The sequence below is a fragment of the Miniopterus natalensis genome, chromosome 14, assembly GCF_054644295.1.
Source record: "Miniopterus natalensis isolate mMinNat1 chromosome 14, mMinNat1.hap1, whole genome shotgun sequence".
NCBI classification, from domain to species: domain Eukaryota; kingdom Metazoa; phylum Chordata; class Mammalia; order Chiroptera; family Miniopteridae; genus Miniopterus; species Miniopterus natalensis.
The window spans coordinates 8,347,566-8,365,065 of NC_142094.1; the positions used below are offsets into that span (position 1 = coordinate 8,347,566).

The 17,500-nt window shown below is 38.9% G+C and overlaps 1 protein-coding gene across 1 annotated transcript in view; it reads right to left on the minus strand.

The window, feature by feature from the left end:
* Window positions 1–16,583, minus strand: part of PTPN20 (protein tyrosine phosphatase non-receptor type 20) — a 43,508-nt gene extending 26,925 nt beyond the window's left edge. Inside the window, exons 1-3 of the mRNA XM_016200836.2 lie at window positions 16,565–16,583; window positions 15,699–15,847; window positions 12,920–13,010 (exon numbers count right to left, since the gene is read on the minus strand). Of these exons, the coding sequence (XP_016056322.1) occupies window positions 12,920–13,010; window positions 15,699–15,847; window positions 16,565–16,583 (259 nt within the window). The remainder of the gene's footprint in view (window positions 1–12,919; window positions 13,011–15,698; window positions 15,848–16,564) is intronic.
* Between the last annotated feature and the right edge of the window lie 917 nt (window positions 16,584–17,500).

Genomic DNA, 17,500 nt, shown 5'->3' on the forward strand with positions numbered 1-17,500 from the left:
CAAAAAGAAAACATAGCCATTGTTAACATACATGTACCAAATATAGGAGCACCAAAATATATTGAAAAAAACTCTTGATGGACTTTACACAACAGAGAGAGAGCAATGCAGTCATAGTAAGGAACTTAAACACCCCGCTAATATCACTGGATAGATCTTTCAGGCAAAAAATCAACAGTAAACAGTGACCTTAAATGACACTTTATATCAGGTGGATTTAATTGATATTTACAGAACATTTCATCCAAAAGTAGCAGAATATACATACATATTTTCAAGTACCCATGGAACATTCTCAAAGATAAAGCATATTTTAAGACACAAAATAACCCTTAACAAACTCAAGAAGAGTTTGTTAAAATCATATCAAGCATCTTCTCAGATCACAATGGCATGAAATTAGAGATTAACTACAAAAAACAAACTCAAAAACATTCGAGCACATGGAAGTTAAATAGCATGTTGTTAAACAATGAGAGGATTACTAGTAAGATCAAGGAAGAAATAAAAAACTTACTGGAAAAAAATAAACACACAACAAACCAAAATCTATGGGACACAGTAAAGGCAGTCCTGTGAGGAAAGTCCTGTGAGTCCTGAGAGGAAAGTTCATAGCAGTACAGGCCTACCTCAAGAAACAAGAAAAAGCTCTAATAATCAATCTAACCCTACACCTAAAAGAATTAGAGAAAAAGAACGAGAATAGCCCAGAGTAAGTAGAAGAAAGGAAATAATTGAGATTAGAGCAAAAATAAATAATTAAGAGATTTGAAAAACAAAAAACAAGCAAACAACAGATCAATGACACCAAGAGCTGGTTCTTTGAAAAGATAAACAAGACTGATGAACCTTTAACCAGACTCACCAAGAAACAGAGAGGACCCAAATAAATAAATTAGAAACAAAAGAAGTGAAATAACTGACACCATAGAAATACAAAGGATTCTAAGAAAATACTATGAACGACTGTATGCCAACAAGCTGGACAACCTGAATGAAATGGACAAATTCCTAGAAAAATACAATCTTCCAAAACTTAATCAGGAAGAATCAGAAAACCTGAATAGGCCGATAACAATGGATGAAACTGAAGCCATAATAAAAAAACTACCAGCAAACAAAAGTCCTGGTCTGGAAGGCTTCACAGGCGAGTTTTACCAAACATTCAAAGAAGAACTAACACCCATCCTCCTCAAACTATTCCAAAAAATTCAAGAGGAAAAAAGATTTCCAAGCTCTTTTTACGAGGCTAGCATTATCCTAATTCCAAAACCAGAAAAAGACACTACAAAGAAAGAAAATAACAGGCCACTCTCCCTGATGAACATAGATGCTAAAATCCTCAACAAAATATTAGAAAATCAGATCCAGTAATACATAAAAAGATCATAGCCCAGCCGGGCGTGGCTCAGAGGTTGAGAATCGACCTGGGATCCAGGCGATCAGGGTTTGATTCCCGGTCAGGGCACATGCCTGTGTTGCAGGCTTGATCAATGACTCTCTCATCATTGATGTTTCTCTCTCTCCCTCTCCTTTCCTCTCTCTGAAATCAATAAAGGTATATTTAAAAAAAATAAAAAATAAAAAGATCATACACCATGACAAAGTGGGGTTTATTCCAGTAATGCAAGGCTGGTACAATATTCCCAAATCAATAAATGTGATACATCACATAAACAAAGTGAAAGACAAAGTCACATGATCATATCAATAGATACATAAAAAGCATTTGACAAAATCCAGCACACTTTTTTTTAAGGTCCTTGTTTTTACAAATGAAGTTTTGTGGTTTTTTAATATATCTTATTTGATTTCAGAGAGAGGAAGAGGATGGGAAAGGGAGATGGAAACATCAATGATGAGAGAGTCATGATCAGCTGCCTCCTGCAGGCCCCCCACCGGGCATCAAGCCCAACCTGGGCATGTACCCTGAGAATCGAACCATGACCTCCAGGTTCATAGGTCGGCACTCAACCACTGAGCCATGCCAGCCAGGCTCCAGCACAATGTTTTTGATAAAAACTCTCAGCGAAGTAGGAATAGAGGGATCGATCATACCTTAACATAATCAAAGCCATATATAAAAAAGCTATAGCCAACATCATACTCAATGGGCAAAAACTAAAAGTATTTCCCTTAAGAACAGGAACAAGTCAGGGATGTCCACATTCACCAGTCTTATTCAACATAGTACTGGAAGTCCTACCGACAGCCATCAGGAAGAAAAAAATAAAAGGCATCCAAACTGGAAAGGAGAAAGTGAAATTGTAACTATCTGCAAATGACATGATGATATTGTACATAGAAAAAACCTAGACTCCACCAAAAAGCTACTAGACTTAACAAATGAATTAGGCAAGTAGCAGGATACGAAATCAACATCCAGAAATCAATGGCACTGTCATACACCAAAAATGAAAGAGAAACAAAAAAAAAATTCCATTTATCGTTGCAACAACAAAAACAAAAAAGATACCTTGGAATAAACCTAACCAAGGAGGTAAAAAACATGCACTCAGAAAATTACAGGACATTGAAAAAAGAAATCAAGAAAGATACAAACAAATGGAAGGACAAAATGTGTTCATGGATTGGAAAAACTAACATTATTAAAATGTTCATACTACCCAAAGCAAACTATAGATTCAACACAATCCCTATTAAAATACCAATGGCAGCCAGCTGGGCGTGGCTCAGAGGTTGAGCATAGACCTAGGATCCAGGTGATAGGGGTTTGATTCCCGGTCAGGGCAAATGCCCGGATTATGGGCTCGATTCCCAGTCAAGGGCGTGCAGGAGGCAGCCGATCAATGACTCTCTCATCATTGATGTTTCTATCTCTCTCTCTCCCTCTCCTTTCCTCTCTCTGAAATCAATAAAAATATATTTAAAAAAAAAAAACAAAACAAATTTGCCTGGCCAGGCGTGGCTCAGTGGTTGAGCATCGACCTAGGATCCAGGCGATGAGGGTTCGATTCCTGGTCAGGGCACATGCCCAGGTTGTGAGCTTGATCAATGACTCATCACTGATGTTTCTATCTCTCTCTCTCCCTCTCCTTTCCTCTCTCTGAAATCAATAAAGATATATTTTTTTAAAAAAATACCAATGGCATATTTTCCAGATCTAGAACAAATATTCCAAAAATTTATATGGAACCAAAAAAGACCCCGAATATCCACAGCAATCTCGAGAAAGAAGAACAAAGTTGGAGAGATCACAATACCAGATATCAAACTATACTACAAAGCAATTATAATCAAAACAGACTGCTACTGGCACAAGAACAGGAATATAGATCAATGGAACAGAACAGAGATCCCAGAAATTGACCCACATCATTATGGTCTATTAATATTTGACAAAGGATGCAAGGGCATACAATGGAGTAAAGACAGTCTCTTCAATAAATGGTGTTGGAAAAAGTGGACAGGTACCTGTAAAAATATGAAACCATATCACCAACTTACAGCATACACAAGAGTAAACTCAAAATGGATAAAAGACTAAATGTAAGTCACAAATCCATAAAAACCCTAGAAGAAAACATAGGCAGCAAAATGTCAAACATCTCATGTAGCAGAATCTTCACAGAGACATCACCTAGGGCAAGAGAAACACAGGAAAAAATAAACAAATGGGACATCAAACTAAAAGGTTTCTGCACAGCAAAAGAAACCATCAACAAAATGAAAAGGGAACCCACTATACGGGAGAACATTATTTGCCAATGACACATCTGGAAAGGGATTAATTTCCAAAATATAAAAAGAACTCATGCCACTTAACAAAAGGAAGACAAATAACCAAATTAAAAAATGGGCACAGGAGCTGAATAGAAACTTCTCCAAAGAGGACATTCGGATGGCCAACAGACATATGAAAATACGCTCAAAGTCACCAATCACCAGAGAGATGCAAATAAAAACTACAGTGAGGTATATCACCTCACACCTGCCAGAATGACTACCATCAATAAGTGAATGAACAACAAGTGCTGGCAAGGGTGTGAAGAAAAGGAATCCTAGTACACTGCTGGTGGGAATGCAGACTGGTGCAGCCACTATGGAAAACAGTATGGAATTTACTCTAAAAATTAAAAATGGAACTGCCTTTTGACCCAGCAATTCTACTTCTTGAAATATATGCTATGAAGACCAAAACACCAATCAAAAAGAATCTATGCACCCCTATGTTCATACAGCAATTTACAATAGCTAAGATCTGGAAACAGCCCAAGTGCTCATTAGTAGATGAGTGGGTAAAAAAGCTGTGGGACATTTACACCATGGAATACTACGCAGCTGTAAAGAAGGATCTCTTACCCTTTGGGACAACATGGATGGACCTGGAGAGTATTATGCTGAGTGAAATAAGCCATTCAGAGAAACACAAATATCACATGTCACATGATCTCACTTATATGTGGAATCTAATGAACATAATAAACTGACAAACAAAGTAAGTCCAGAGGCATGGATGCATGGAACAGGCTGACCTGCCTCAGGAGTGAGGGAGTAGGGAGACAGGAAGAGATTAACTGAAGAACTTACATACATATATGCATAGCCCATGGACACAGACAATAGTGTGGTGAAGGTCTGGGACGGGAAAGGGGCTTGGAGGACGGGGAGCAGTTATTGAGAGACATTGGTAATACATTCATATACATATATATATGTATGTATATATGTATTCATATATATATGTATATGAATGTATTTATGTATTCATATATATATGTATATGAATGTATTTATATATATGAATGTGTGTATACATACATACATACATACACACACACACACACACACACACACACATATATATATATATATATATATATAAATGTATTTATATGCAGAGATTGTCAGGGCCTTGCTCCAAAATCCCATGGGCCTGAGCTGCAGGGGCTGCATATAGGAGCTGCCAAAGGCTCCCAAAAGTATCCCTGTCTTGCACTGACATTGCGTCTACTGGATCCTATGGCTCGCATGGCAGAGCAACTTGCACAGCAGCCTGGACCTGTTCAGAGCCCTCTATTGTCTCCACTAAACACTAGCAGCTCTTTGTGTCTGTTGGGATATGAGCTAGAGTATCACATCCAATTAAGGAATATGTTGCCTCCAAAATCTAAAGAGGGCCACTAGGAATTGTGCCTCTTTGACTGCAGGAGGGGCCAAATGCAACATCGTATCATTCACCTTAGAAAGGATTATTCTGACAGGCCCCACACCACTGGATCTCTAGAAATCTCACTGAAATAGAAGGCCACTGAATTTTTGCTGGATTCATTTCCCACTCCGATATACAAATGTCTTACCAGTAAGTCTGAAAGTACAGTCATGTGCCACATTAAGACGTTTCAGTCATCAATGAACCACATGCATGACAGAGGTCCCATAAGAATATAATGGAGCTAAACAATCCCTACCACCCTGTGACATCGTAGCAGTTCCTGGTGCCATCGCAGCGCAACACATCACTCACATGTTTGTGGTGATGCTGGAGCAGACAAACCCACTGTGCTGCCAGTCATATAAAATATCATGCCATATGTTTACTGTACCTTTATTGTGCTAATACACTAACACTTACTATTGTGCTACCATTTCCTAGAGTACAGTACAGTAACGTCCCACAGGTTCGTATCCTGAGAGCAACAGGCTGCACCACATAGCCTGGGTGTACAGTAAGCTGTACCATCTGACACTTTGTGCAAGTTCACCCTGTGATGTTTGCACAGTAATGAACTTGCCTAACACATTTCTCAGAACGTATCCGTCATTAAGCAGCATATGACTGGTTACTTGCTACTGCTTGCTCGCTAGGTTCAGTCAGCATAGTGTCATCAATATCATAGACCAACGTGATGTCTTAAGTAAGGGAAAGGTAGTCAAGATCCCAGTGAGCTATGACATAAGCTGAAAAGCTGACATACCTGACGTAGGACAGTGAAGGTGTACTTCTGGCCTTTACTAACTGGTATGGAAAAAAAGCATTTGCCAAATCCACAGGTATATACCAAGTGCCAGGGAATGTTTAATTTTATAAAGCAATACAATCACATCTGGTACAGCAGTTGCGATCGAAATTGCTGCCTGCTTAAGCTTACAACCATCCACGGTCATTCTCCAAGACGCACCTGTTTTCTGCACAGGTCAAACAGGTGAGCTGAATGGGATGTAGTGGGAACCACCATCCCTATGTCTTTAAGCCCTTGATGGTGTCACTAACCTTTTTGCATCACTCTAGGATGCAGTACTCCTTTTAGCTTACTATTTTCCTTGGTGGAAGCATATCTAATGGCTTCCTCTTGCCCTTTTCCATCTAATAGCTCTCACTCTACAGGTTAGAGAATGAATGTGGAGACTCTTCCAGCTGCTGAGTATTTCTACTCTGATTATGCATTTCCCCACTGGGGAAGTAACCACAGTGGTTCAGGACCTACTGGATGCACTATAAAAGGGACTCAAGTGAAAAATTCATTGATTATCTGACATCCATGAGCACCCACTCTAGTTGGCAGACTACAGTGATGCTTTGGGTCTCCTGGAATTAGTGTCAGGTTAGTGCTAGTGCCAGTAGTACTGGCAAAGAAGACTCTTCAGAGATTAGGGGTTTGATGTGCTCATCTTCACCAGGATCTTCCCACAGTCCCCACTCCAAATTTCAGGATTTCACACCTTCTAGTCAGTGCCCCACCTTTAACAGCAAACACTCCCTAAGGTTGGGAAATCACTTTGCATCGTAATTCAGCTCTTTGCAAGATGAGTCTCTGGGTCTGGTTTTCAACAGCCTCAACTCCATGATTACAGGAGCTAAGGGTTTCGTTCAGGAAGGACATAAAAACTTTTAGGTCACTATGTGATGCCTGAGCTGGAAATCTGAATCCCTGACATCAGTCTTTTCTCTCCCCACTCTGTGTAGCACAGTTCGGCGCAAACAGCCCATCTCATTACCCTTGCTAGTCTGAGAGAAATGTCCTAATGTATCAGACAGGCAGCACACAGAACCTTGCTTCTTACGGGTATCTGAGTAGGAATATCCAGCAGTGAGATGGTGCACTTTGCACCATGGATTGATTACCAGTGCTCTCGCTACCACTAACAACACTCATCAATGCCTTTATATTTCTTCTGATTAGGGAATAAGTTCATAAAACTCATCTTTAAGAATCTGTTCCTCTAGAACCACTCTTGGTACTAAAATTTGTATTTTTCAGGGCTGTCCAGAGAAACAGAACCAATAAAGCTGTATATATGCTGTGCAAAATTGATTTTAAGAACTCGGCTCACATGCCAGTGGAGGGAGCCAGTCTGAAATCTGGTCAGAGAAGTGCCACAGTATCGAGTGTCAGCTGGTGCCACAGTATCGAGTCTGAAGGCAGCTTGGAGGCAGCAGGGCTTCTCCCTCTGGGGGACCTCAATCTTTCTCTCTTAATACCTTCATCTGACTGGATGAAGCTCATCCACATTACAGAGGGTAATCTGCTTTATTCAAAGCATACTGATTTAAACAATTATCACATCTAAAAATACCTTTATAGCAACATCTAGACTAGTGTTTGACCAAATACTGGGTACTGTGGCCTAGCTAAGCTGACCCATAAAATTAATCGCCACACAACCTAAAAACTTTAGTATATGATTTGAAGGAGGAAGGTTTTTCCTGAAATTTAAATTCATTCCCTGAACACAAAGTGAAAGAAAGAAAATAAAAATAAAAATTAGACAGAAAGAGAAAACTACATCAAAATTACAAAGAGGCAAAAGAAATAGAGAACAGATGAAAGCTGCAGAAGACCTAATCACAAGAGCTCCAGAGAGAAAAAAAAGGCAGATTGAGGAAGAACAATAACTAAATAACAGAAGAGGTTCTACAGCAAAAGGAAAATCAAGTCTGCAAAGTAAAAGGTTTTGTGAGTTCTAAGAAGCACAAATTTGTAGCTACAAAATAGTCACAGGAAAGTAAGTAATAGCATATATAGTCAACAATATTGCAATAACTATGTATGGTGCCAGGTGGGCACTGGAAATATCAAGGGGGAACACTATGTAAAGTATATGATTGTCTAACCACTAAGCTGTACACCAGAAATCAATATAAAATAAAATTGAAAGAAAAAAATAATAATAAATGGGGGAGGAGACTCTGTGAGTTCTAGGTAACACTGATAAACTGAAACACACCTGGTAACATTCCTGAATTCCATAAAAAAATTAAAATGTTATTAGGTTTCAGAATGAAACTAATGTTCCTTATAAAATGAGTCAAATACCATTACAGTTCTCATCAAAAACATAGGAAGCTGGAGAAAACTGCAACACCCAGAGAAAACTGAGGAGAAAGGACTGATATCCCACAATCCTAAAATCAATAAAGATAACCATTTATCAGGATGAACAAACAAGAGAGGTCGCTGCAGAAGGCGGAGTTCGAGACTATATAAACTACTTAGCCTACTGCTAACCAAACTACTACTGAATCAGAACAGAGGCCTCAAAATAAGGGAAAATGGACAGAAAAGGAAACAATAGAAAACAACAAGCCTTACAAAATATAGTTTTTGGCTGAGAATATATCATTTAAGTGCTAAAAATGGTTTCTTGAAAACATATACCACAGGAAAACCTATTAACAGTCTGGAAAAAGAATGAATATAGAGAAGCCCAATCGCTTAACGGTTAAGCCTAGGTTTGAATTCCAGGTCTGTCTTCTATTTGCAGTACGACTGTGGGGATGTGGTTAATCTCTTGTAGCCATTTTGAAAATCAAAGATCCTAAGAGTACCAACATCCTCGAGTTGTGGTGAGGATTGAGTTACTACCTGTGAGGGACTTAGATCAGTGCTGGGCACATATAAGCATATTACTACTACGACTATTATTACTACTATTACTGCTGCAGGCATTAACAGGAACAAACACTAAACAATCACTAAAGTGTGAATACTTACTGAATCTCTCCCTTAGACAGCTGATATTTTTCCAGCTAAGTAATGATCAACTGTACAAAATATAAAAAGTGTAACATACTTTTTGCACTCACTCACAAACTACCTTTTCTAAGACTACTGAGGTACAACTGGTCTACAAGAAACCATCACTACAATAACGATAATGAAACATTTCCATCATTGCTGAAATGTTCTCATGCCCTTCACATAACCTCGCATTTCCTGTGCCCATGCATCTCTGGCATCTTCTGAGTGTCCCAATCTCTTCTTAGAAGGACACCAGTCCTGTGGGATTAGGACCCACCCCAATGGCCTCATTCTAACTTAATCACCTCTTTAAGGCCCTATCTCCAAGTACACTCACATCCTGAGGTCCTAGGGACTAGGACTTTAACATACAAATTTTAGGGGAACTTAATTCAGCCTATAATGTACACTACCTACTCTTCTGATTGGCTTTTTTCACTTCAGATAATTACTCTGAATGTATACGACATTACTGTGTGTTGCTGAATGTATCATTAGTTTGCTGAGTAGTAATCCCACTGTGTGGGCACACCACATTTATTTATCCACTCTTCTACTGGTGAACCCTGGACTGTTTTCAGTTTTTGGCTACAGCAAATAAAACTGATATGAGCATTTGTAGGCAATTCTTTATGCAGACATGTGCTTCCACTTCTCTTAAGAGAATACACAGGAGCAGAACTGCTGAGTCACATGGTAGGTAGACGGTGAACTTCATCGGCCACACTTAGGGTGTGGTGGGGCAGGGCCAACAGCTCATTTGACGGGAAGCTGCTTGCCAGCACCGCTCCCCTGGGACGCGCTCATCCTCTCCGTCACAAACGCTTCTCTCATTTATGCCAGTGACTTCTCCTCAGCCAGTTCTTCCAGCTTCACGTCTAGAGCATCTTTAGTAGTGACCATGTCAGCACTTTCCTGGCAGCCATTCATTCTGGAACCTATTTATGTTCTATTAGAATTTTATTGCCAACATTACCACTTCTTTTTTCCTGCAATTTCATCTTTGTTGGTCAATTCCCTTTTGATTATCCATACCCAGTAAAAAACGATGTTGGTTTATCACTGAAAGATGAGGAGGCAACCCACTGCACGTTTTGCTCTGTGAGCTGAGTAAGCAGCACACAGTGACCAACTGCCCACGTATTCAACGGACGTGACACGAGCCCTGGCCGGGGCTCGGTTGGCTGGAGCGTCGTCCCGTACACCAAAAGGTTGCGGGTTCGATTCCCGTCAGGGCACATATCTAAGGTTGCAGTTGGATTCCCAGTCGGGCATGTACAGGAGGCAACTGATCAATGTTTCTCTCTCACACTGATGTTTCTCTCTCTTCCTCTCTCTCCTCTCTCTAAAAATCAATAAAACACATAAAAAAAGAAGTGATATGATTGATCACTGATCAGGATGTGCATCCGTTATTTACATAGCGATTTGTGGACAGGAGAGATAGAACTGAAGTGTATATTTTATGCAATTACTCATAGTTAATATACTGTGATTACTGAAATTTGAATCATATTATTGAGGAATGGTTGTTACCTAGCAACACACAGTAACTGAAATTCATGCATCTTGGAGCCATGCAAAGTGAGTATTGCCTGTACTTTTAGTGTCCCAGGATGTGTGAATTCCCCATTTAGTGTTCACAGCATTTGAAGAGACAGGAAAAATTGTTATTTCTTTGGCTTTCTTCATGTAATTCTTCATGAACCTCCTCTATTAATTCAAAAAAAATGTGAAGAAATCAAAGAAACTTTCTATGATTGTCATTTAAGTGCATTTTATTTTATTTTTAAATATGTCTTTATTGATTTCAGAGAGGAGGTGGAGAGAGAGAAAGAAACATCAATGATGAGAGAGTCATTGATTGGCTGCCTCCTGCACATCCCCCACCAGGGATTGAGCCCGCAACCCGGGCATGTGCCCTGACCAGGAACTGAACCTTGATCTCCTGGACCCTAGGTCGATGTTCAACCACTGAGCCATGTTGGCCAGGCTAAGTGCACTTATTTTAAATTAAGTTACACTATGGTAAGAGGTAGATAAATCAGTGACCTTCAAAATAGAACTTGATCGAATAACACTTGATTTTCTTTTAAGACAAAGTCAAAAAGTTGTATATGATTTTCTTTAGTTTTAATATTTAACTTTACTTTTTTGTACCTTTGCATCTCTTTAGTTGTCACTCTTCTTCTACCCAGAATAAAAGTTCAAGCCAGATCAAATGTTAAATGTACTCCATATCCTAAGATGAGTTTCTTCTATTCCTAAGGGGCTCATTTTAAAGGCCTGCTAACATTCAGTCTCCTTGAGGGCTAACAGCACGTGTAGGGTAAAAATTATCTAACTGGACCTCTAACCTCTTGGAGCAGCACCAAACTGTTGGCATTATTTCTTAAACTGTCTAATAATGGTTCATCACCCTGATTTCAGAAATAGTCATGAATGCATCCTGCACTCTCCCGACAGAAGAGAGCAGAATAAATTATTTCTACTATCTTGGGAAGGTACTTTTATCATCATAAAGTTATTTTAGGTCTGATTGAACCAACTAAACATGAAGGTATCTATTCAATGATGGCAGTCACTGTGTTCTGATTTTTATAATAATGAGCGCAAGTCTAGTGAGAGAAACAAGGACATAAATAGATAATTGAAATACAGTTTGATAAGTGGGGGAGGGGAGTTACAAGATGGTAGAGCCTATTAGAAAATACCAAACCTAGCTTTGAGGCAAACAAGGCAGGTCTGGCCGAGCTAGCTCTGAAAGACTGCAGGAATTACCTCAGCAGAGGATGGATGGTTCTTGCAAGAACTGCAGGTTCAGAGGCCTGGGGACAAGAGAAAGAAAATGATGAATTCCAGAAGCCAGAGAAGTTCTGTGGGGCAGCCGAGGCTAGAGAGGTAAAACTCAGGCCATCTGAAGAATTTTACCATGATAGAAACAGAGGGGCAAAGAGCTTTGAAAAGAAGAGTGCCATGTTCTGATTTGTGTTGTAGGAAAACCATTCCAGGTGCTGCTGGGAGTAGGTGGGAGTGGAGGCAGCGCAGACAACGGAGGCCAGCTGAGGGGCACAGCAGGCCCACTCTAAGCTAGCCGCAATGGGCACCGGGAGACGGGAGATGATGCTACAGGTATTAAGGAGGTAGAATCAAAAGAGCTTTGTGACTCCTTTTGGATATTGCAGGTGACTCAAGAGTTTTCTAGTCTGGACAACTGGATGGTTATGTTAAATAAGATATATAATGACGGAGGAAGATCAAGTTGAGAGAAACAAATGGTAATTTAATTTGGAAAATTCTGACTTCGAAAGAAATGTAAGGCATAGAATGAGCTTGACTGTCTAAGATTAAAACTGTGTTTTGTGTTTTTTTTATGCTCTTTGGATGGCCTGAGACAGATAAATCCTGTGAGTAACCAACCGGGTGGGAGGGAAGTGGCACTACCTTCACTCAGCGAGGGAAGCAATGTGTAGGGCCCTTGGGAGACAATCAGAGGGTGGCCTCCTGCTGGAAAGCAGACTGACAGCTTTATTGTCCAGGACTAGGAACAGAGATAGCCCCATTCTACCCGTGTGTCTGAACAAAATGGCTAGGGAAGGCCGTCAGGCTTCTTGTACCCAAAGTGACAAATGTCTCAAACTATTAGACTATGTTTTAGAAGGTTCATGGCCTGAGAAGTAACAATAAACGCATAAGAACAGGGCTGAAGGACTTCTGTAAACAACCCTGTGACCACAGCTGGAAGAAGTACCTGGAATAGAAGACTCGACCTTTACCATGTTCTCACATATCCAAAAAATATGCCCTGCCACCAACTGCTAGAGCTTCTCATCATGGTCACCGGTCAAAATGCCTAACACTAAAAGCCATGCAACCCGCTTTTTATCTTTTCCCAAATGCGAACAGGAAAATAACCAAAGGCGTTTTCAGCTTACATGGAAGGATGTCTCGGTATCTGTTTTTGTCTCTGTTGCATGGTTCACTCCCAGAGTTGAACTCACCAGGCAGATTCTTACATTCTAAAGCCTTTGGAGGTAAGAAATATAAGTCATGTATTTACTACAACAAAAAATACCTGCCTTTGTTTAGTGTTCATGATCCTTAATGCTCTATATGACAAGATCTTAGTTATATTAAATGTACAGTATTGTATGATTAAGTAGAGAAATCAAACCCCATTTAATAAGTACTACACAAAATATCTCACATTTGAGATGTCAACCAACAAGTTGCTTGATAAGAAAATGTTAAATTCAGAGATTTTTCTTTTACTTGAACTTCAAATATCTTTTAATTTTCCTTTAAAAAAGTGAATATAGAATATTCACTTCTTAGGACCTACCCAGAAATCCATCATTTTATAGACAAAAATAATAAAATAACAGCAACAAAAATAAATAAACTTATAAAAAATACAGTCTCATAATTTACTTCTTGCCCAACAAAGAAATTACAGGTAGGACATTAATTAAAGAATCTTCCTTTCAAAAAAATTGATTTACCCAATGTAAATTCAACAAACATTCATTAAATACTTAGTATGCACTTGGCACTGTTCTTAACTTTTGAGTACAAAGATGAGTCTGAATGTGAAAATGGCTTCATCCCGCATGAATTAATGAAGAAGGTGAAGTGGTGGACATGGGGACATGTACAAAGACACCAGGAAGACTGACAGCACTGGACTGTACCTGAAGGTATGGCGTTGAAGGGGCGGACATGGGAGCATGTACAAGACACCAAGGTGAATGATAGCACTAGAGTGTACCTGAAGGTACAGGAAGGAAAGCTCTAGAAAGTAAGGAACAACTGTACTGGGCCTTCGTGGGTCATTGGGAGTTACTCACATGAAAGTCTGGGCGTGTGTGGAAGGAAAGAAGAGCAGAGGTGGGTGGCTATCATTCCAGGTAGGAGGACAGGAATAAAGGCATGGAGGCACATCTGTCCTCTCAGGGAAACAGTGGATAGTACACAACAAGAGCACAGAGCATATGATGTAGCCCAACGGGAAACAGAAACTGCCTGAAAGGCCTTGTTTATATACGAAGGAAATCAAGATGCAGCTAGTCCTGCTCTATTAGAATATTGTAGATAAGGCCTGTACTTTTAAAAAGCTCTTCAGTGACTCTCAGGTGGCCAGCTTGGCACCACCAGTCTTTAAATAGGTGTTGGCAACTCCTGCCATGGAGAATGAGGAGCCAGTGAATGTTTTAAGCAGTAGGATAATATAATCAGATTATTATCTTTCTAATCTTTTTGTAAACCAATTCTAAAGTCAACGTGAAAAAGAGTCTGTAGGAAAAACCAGAACAATTTTGTAAAATAAGAGTAATGAGGAAAGACTAGTCTTAACAGATGGTAAAAATAATATAAAACTATGGTAATTAAAATAATTTGGAGAAATCATGGACATGGACATAGACATGGACATGGACAACAGTGTGGTGATTGCAGGGAGTGGGGGTAGGGGGAGGTGGAAAAGAGGATAAATGGTGGTGGGAAAATATCTGTATATGAATAAACAAATCAATGGAAAAAGTCCAAGAATAAATTAAAGCATATGTGGGACTCCAGCATATGATAAAGGTGTCATTTTACAGCACGGAAGAGAAGTTTCCAGACAATCTTGGGACAATTGGATAGCTATATAATTCTGGGTCCCTATGAAATATCTTTTAATAAATTAAATTCTAGCTGGATCAAAGATTTACATTTTTAAAAATCATCAAAGTATTAGAAAAAAATAAAATAATTCTTATGGTCCTAGAGTGAAAGGGGAATTCTTAAAAGACAAAGAAATCCCTGAAGCCCAATAAGAAAAGCTTGCCATATTTGACCACTAAAAAAAGAGCTATTTTTTCTTAGTAAATGTGTGTGCACACATAGGTGTGTGTAACATAAACAACGAAGTGGAGAAATTTACCATATATCACACATACAAAAGGGATCATTTCTCCATTACGTGAAGGCTTATTAAAGGATAAGAAAACAATAAGTAGAACACTGGGAAAAGAGATGGAACTAGCAGTTCACTACAAATAAACATGAAAGGCTTAAAAACATATGGAAAGCTATTCCTCTGATCTCAAATAAATGCCAATCAGATCGTCAGTAAGAAATCATTTTTCATTTAAGAACTGAGCAAAGATCCAAAAATTTGATAGCACAAAACACTGGTTGCCTTTCTAGGAATTTGTTCTAAAGAATACGCACAGGCGTATGAAGCGGGGTGAATGTTGTTCACGATGGCAAAGGCGAGAATAACCTAGATATCCATCATAGGTAACTGTCCAAAGGAAAGGTCTTTATTCAGATATTAACCACCATGCAACACAAAAAGAATGAGCTAGAGCTATACGTGCTGGTACTATATTTGGAAATCATTTCTTATGTGAAAAATTTGTTTTGAAAGGAAAGGAAGGGTAGAGTAAAGTAAGATACAAGCTAACAATTTTTCTGGAAGTCTACATGACAACCTTACTAGTGGAAAGGAGGCCTAAGAAGGCAAGGGAGAACGAGAGAGACTCTACCCATTTCACAGCCTTTCATGCTGCGTGACTTTTTACCACGTACGCCTATTACTTCAAAAACAAATTTAATATTTAAAGACAAAAAATATATACTCAATCTTAAAAAAAAAAAGAAAAGAAACCCTCTGGTAGTGATGCAGAGAAGAAATCACATATAGACTTTTGATAAAACCAAAATATTTACCATAAATTCCTGGATGATTTCATGTTCTTCCACTTTTTTCTGAAGTATTTTAAGACTATCCATGATGGCCGATTGCTGGTGAAAACTGAATATTAATGGCTGAACCTGAGCCAATTGAGCTAACTCCCTTTCAGAAACAATTTGTATACCTAAGAAAGAGAAAAATTCACATTTGTAACTTACTTATATGTATGTGAAGTGAGATTTTGTTGTTGTTGTTGTTGTTTTCTCTTAAGGCACAGCCACTTAAGGATTAATAGAAGGGGTTTTGTTGTTGTTGTTGTTGTTTAAGGTGAAGAGTCTATTACTTTAAAAGAAAGTGCCCTCGTTTTGGAAAAATCATGACTATGTACCTTGAAATTACACAAAACCTACTGTTCTTGGAGAAAACTGTAAGTGCAATAAATATAACAGACGCAGTAGGCCTAGAAGTGTTCTGTCTTAAAATGTGAATTGGGTATATGTACTGACAATTATGCCAAGGCAAGCATGTACAAACCTGGATGAGGAAAAGAGAGAACTTTCCCCTTTCTGGGACCAAGTGTTTGGAAGTCCCTGGAGTCTGAGATGAGAGGATGTGGAGAGTCCAACACTCCTTTTACTCTACAACAGATCAAGTACACATACATGCATGAACATGCGCATGCACACACACACACACACACACACACACACACAAATAAGGAGTAGCTACATGATATAATCAATAAAACTAAAAAATAGACATATTATAGTTACATATAATAGACAGTTTAAACAGTTAAACACTTATAAGAAGAGAATACTTTCTATTTAATAGTACGCATGGAATCTTTTTTTTAAATGATGGTCTTTTAGGTCATGTTGACAGTCTAGATTCTACATACCTGAAATTTTACAGATCATGTCCACTGACCAAAATGTAATAAATATAGAATATTAAAAGAATATTTTTTAAATTTCAGAATTTTGAAGTAAAATGCTTAAGTGAAACCAGTTCTCAAAATCTCTGTCCAAAGCCAAATACTATGAACTAAAATCAAGTTAATACCAAAAAATATACAAGAAGCAATTAAGCAAAATAATGTGCATAAAAATAAAAGATGGAAGTTTCTAAAAATCTGCACAGCCTTGGGAAGCTCATCTCGTTTGGACACTACTACATCTAAAAGCTTTCTGTAGGGGTGGGAGTGAGGGGCTGTTGGATTAGGAAAGACGGAGAGACAGAAATCCTAAAATTTTTCACAAATACTCTAACCTTCATATGAAAGGAGGTCCAGGAAGCCCAGAAAAGGAGATAAAATACCCACGAGAGCAGAAGCTACTTGATCATCTATGATCGCCAACAAACACTTAGAGCCTCGCTGGGAAAAGCTGCGTGAAGGTGGAAAGGAAAAGGAAGGTAGAATGACTGCAATGGACGCCGTCCTTGACTCCTCAACACCAATTCTACCCTGATGATTAATTAAAGCCATCTGTGATCATTCCAAAATAATTCCTTTGCCAGTGACTAATTCAGCAATCAGTAGGTGATTTGGGCCAATGAGAAGCAAAAATAAGTTTATTCAGGGCTCATGGGCAAGAGAATCAAGCCTCTGGTCCCATCTCCATCCCTGACCCAAACATAAACATAGGCCCTGGTTACCACAAGCAGCCCTACTGTGACTGTGAAAGGAATGAGCTGAGTATAGCAAATATGAAAAAAACACATATAAGAACCTATGCTCTTGATGAGATCACTAAGCAACTAATCATATTGAACCTGTAATACTTCCTACCTTTGACCTCCATTATAGCAGAAAATATATTTCTTTACTGTTAAT